The sequence below is a fragment of the chloroplast genome of Lactuca serriola (assembly GCF_051521515.1).
Source record: "Lactuca serriola chloroplast, complete genome".
Classification (NCBI taxonomy): Eukaryota; Viridiplantae; Streptophyta; class Magnoliopsida; order Asterales; family Asteraceae; genus Lactuca; species Lactuca serriola.
Genome location: NC_066758.1, coordinates 67,501 through 70,000, shown reverse-complemented (window position 1 = coordinate 70,000; position 2,500 = coordinate 67,501). Strand labels below are relative to the sequence as shown.

The following is a 2,500-nucleotide window of genomic DNA, read 5'->3' as shown; positions in this document are numbered from 1 at the left end:
AAGTGGGAGAACTGCTGAAACTACGTGAAACCCTGACAAGGGTTTATGTACAAAGAACGGGCAAACCCCTATGGGTTGTCTCCGAAGACATGGAAAGAGATGTTTTTATGTCAGCAACAGAGGCCCAAGCTTATGGAATTGTTGATCTTGTAGCGGTTGAATGACAATAGCATAGCCTGGATTTCGCATCAATTCGTGATTTTAAATTACCCCTGCCGAGTTTCATATTAATATATTATGACTTTTATTTACTATTCTATTCAATAAAAGGAATTCATAATCATGCGGTTAGGATCGATCTAAACCAGTCCATTATGTATATGATTCAACATGCCAACGATTAAACAACTTATTAGAAATACAAGACAGCCAATTAGAAATGTCACAAAATCCCCCGCGCTTCGGGGATGCCCTCAGCGTCGAGGAACATGTACTAGGGTGTATGTGCGACTCGTTCAGATCATGAACTAGAACAAAGGAAAGAGAGCCATGTTCGAATATCAATGATCAAATAGGATAGAACGGAAAACGAACTACATTTCCTATCTAAAAATAAGAAAATGGAGCATATCCCTTTTATTGTGTATGAAATTTATGGTTTCTATTGGTGTAAATCCACTCACCTCAATTCAAGATGAGAAGCAATTCTCCATTGGTAGCAAATGGTTATCCATTAAGCGGAGGAAATCTTAGTTAATATAGACCCCTCTTGCAAGAACGGACTAACAGGGTCAGCTACCCAGCCAACCTTCATAATTAAATACCGTTACTGTATAGGTAGAGCTCGTTGTGAAAGACCTATTACTGGATAATTCATGGGTAGAGCCGAAGAATGTGAACTATACAAGTTAGCAATAACATTGATTAAATGAAGTAAAGGCTCCGGTGTATAGAGAAGACCTCACCGTTTAAGAAGTAACCATAGAAACGATGGAATCCACTATTTCTTTATCATTGCTATTTTTTTTATTTATTTTTAATACCTAGTCTAGTACAATTTCGTATTTCGAGGCGAAACGCCTATAAAAAAGAAAAAATCGTGGTTGGGAAGGTTATAGTAGCCAAAGCCGTTGGAATTTTTAGTTTATACATTGGAAAAATCCGTTTTGTTATTAATATACTAGGAAAGGGGCAAAAGAATAACTGAAAGAAAGGAAATCTATTAGTTATTCGTGAAAGTTTCATTTATTCAATGACCAGAATTAGACGGGGATATATCGCTCGGAGACGTAGAACAAAAATTCGTTTATTTGCATCAAGCTTTCGGGGGGCTCATTCAAGACTTACTCGAACTATTACTCAACAAAAAATAAGAGCTTTGGTTTCGGCTCATCGGGATAGGGATAAGCAAAAAATCAATTTTCGTCGTTTGTGGATCACTCGAATAAATGCAGCAATTCGTGAAAGGGGGGTATGCTATAGTTATAGTAGATTAATAAACGGTCTGTACAAGAGACAGTTGCTTCTTAATCGTAAAATACTTGCACAAATAGCTATATCAAATAGGAATTGTCTTTATATGATTTCCAATGAGATCATAAAAGAAGTAGGTTGGAAGGAATCCACCGGTTAAACGGAGTTGCCCGGAGAATGAACTCCGGGAAGGTCGAATAAAAATGAATAGAATATGATAAAATATGAGAAAGTAGTCAAAATAAATATGAATCAACAAGTTAAATAAAAAAATTTATTCTTCCCAGATTATTATTTGTTTTCTTACGACACGAGAATTCAATCCGGATTCTTGGATTTTTCCAACAAAATATCAATCCCCGTTTGAGTTCGGATGGGAATTCGAATTCAAGTGAATAAAGAGTAAACCTATCTTTTTCTGGCTCTAAGACTAGGAGTTCTAGTGGTCGACTCGGTTCTTTCAAATTGTTTCTCATTATTAAGAAAAGGTAACAAAGATAAAATACGAGCTTGTTTTATAGCAATAGTAATTAATCGTTGTTGTTTCAAGGTCAATCTATTCACTCGTCTAGATAATATTTTTCCCTGTTCACTAATAAATCGACTAATTAAACTCATGTTTTTATAATCAATTCGATCCCCCGATTGGATCGGGGGCAAACGCCTACGAAAAGATCGCTTGGATTTAAGAAAAGTTCGCTTGGATTTATCCATGGTTTGGTTAGTTTATTTCTTATCCCTAAAATCCTATTTCAGCCGTATCTCTAATTAGAATAAAAAAATAGGATTTGGTTTGTTTATAATTATCTTTAACTATGTTAAATATGTTATATATATAATGTCATTTTTTCCTTTTCCTTGTAAGATAGATAAGGGCGCAGGTGCTCGGTTCGATCTATTTCTTTACCTCCCCGTGAATCGTATGTTTGTAACAATATGGACAGAATTTTCGCAACTCCAATCGATTAGGCGTATTGTGCCGGTTCTTTTGAGTAATATATCTGGAAATGCCCGTTGATGCCTTATTAACATTAACACCGTTTCGAACACAAGCGGTACATTCCAAAAGAACCGGTATTCGCACATC

The 2,500-nt window shown here is 35.8% G+C and overlaps 5 protein-coding genes across 6 annotated transcripts in view, besides 1 other annotated feature. All coding sequences in view use genetic code 11, as the record gives it.

Annotated features, from left to right (window-relative positions):
* clpP (clp protease proteolytic subunit) overlaps window positions 1–164 on the top strand; it is a 2,031-nt gene extending 1,867 nt beyond the window's left edge. Inside the window, exon 3 of the mRNA in view lies at window positions 1–164. This exon is cut by the window's left edge and continues 65 nt beyond it. Within this exon, the coding sequence (YP_010495363.1) occupies window positions 1–164 (164 nt within the window).
* Window positions 1–2,500: part of a sequence feature (large single copy (LSC)) that runs on past both edges of the window.
* On the top strand, window positions 331–444 carry rps12 (ribosomal protein S12; one part of a trans-spliced gene, as the record gives it; the record has 2 gene entries for this part). Coding sequences YP_010495362.1 and YP_010495317.1 both cover window positions 331–444 — 114 coding nt within the window.
* rpl20 (ribosomal protein L20) lies at window positions 1,193–1,573 on the top strand. The gene has a single exon. It carries the CDS (start codon window positions 1,193–1,195, stop codon window positions 1,571–1,573), a length of 381 nt encoding a protein of 126 aa, YP_010495361.1.
* Window positions 1,822–2,127, bottom strand: rps18 (ribosomal protein S18). Its single transcript has one exon. It carries the CDS (start codon window positions 2,125–2,127, stop codon window positions 1,822–1,824), a length of 306 nt encoding a protein of 101 aa, YP_010495360.1.
* The window catches only part of rpl33 (ribosomal protein L33), a 207-nt gene continuing 15 nt past the window's right edge, over window positions 2,309–2,500 (bottom strand). Inside the window, exon 1 of the mRNA in view lies at window positions 2,309–2,500. This exon is cut by the window's right edge and continues 15 nt beyond it. Within this exon, the coding sequence (YP_010495359.1) occupies window positions 2,309–2,500 (192 nt within the window).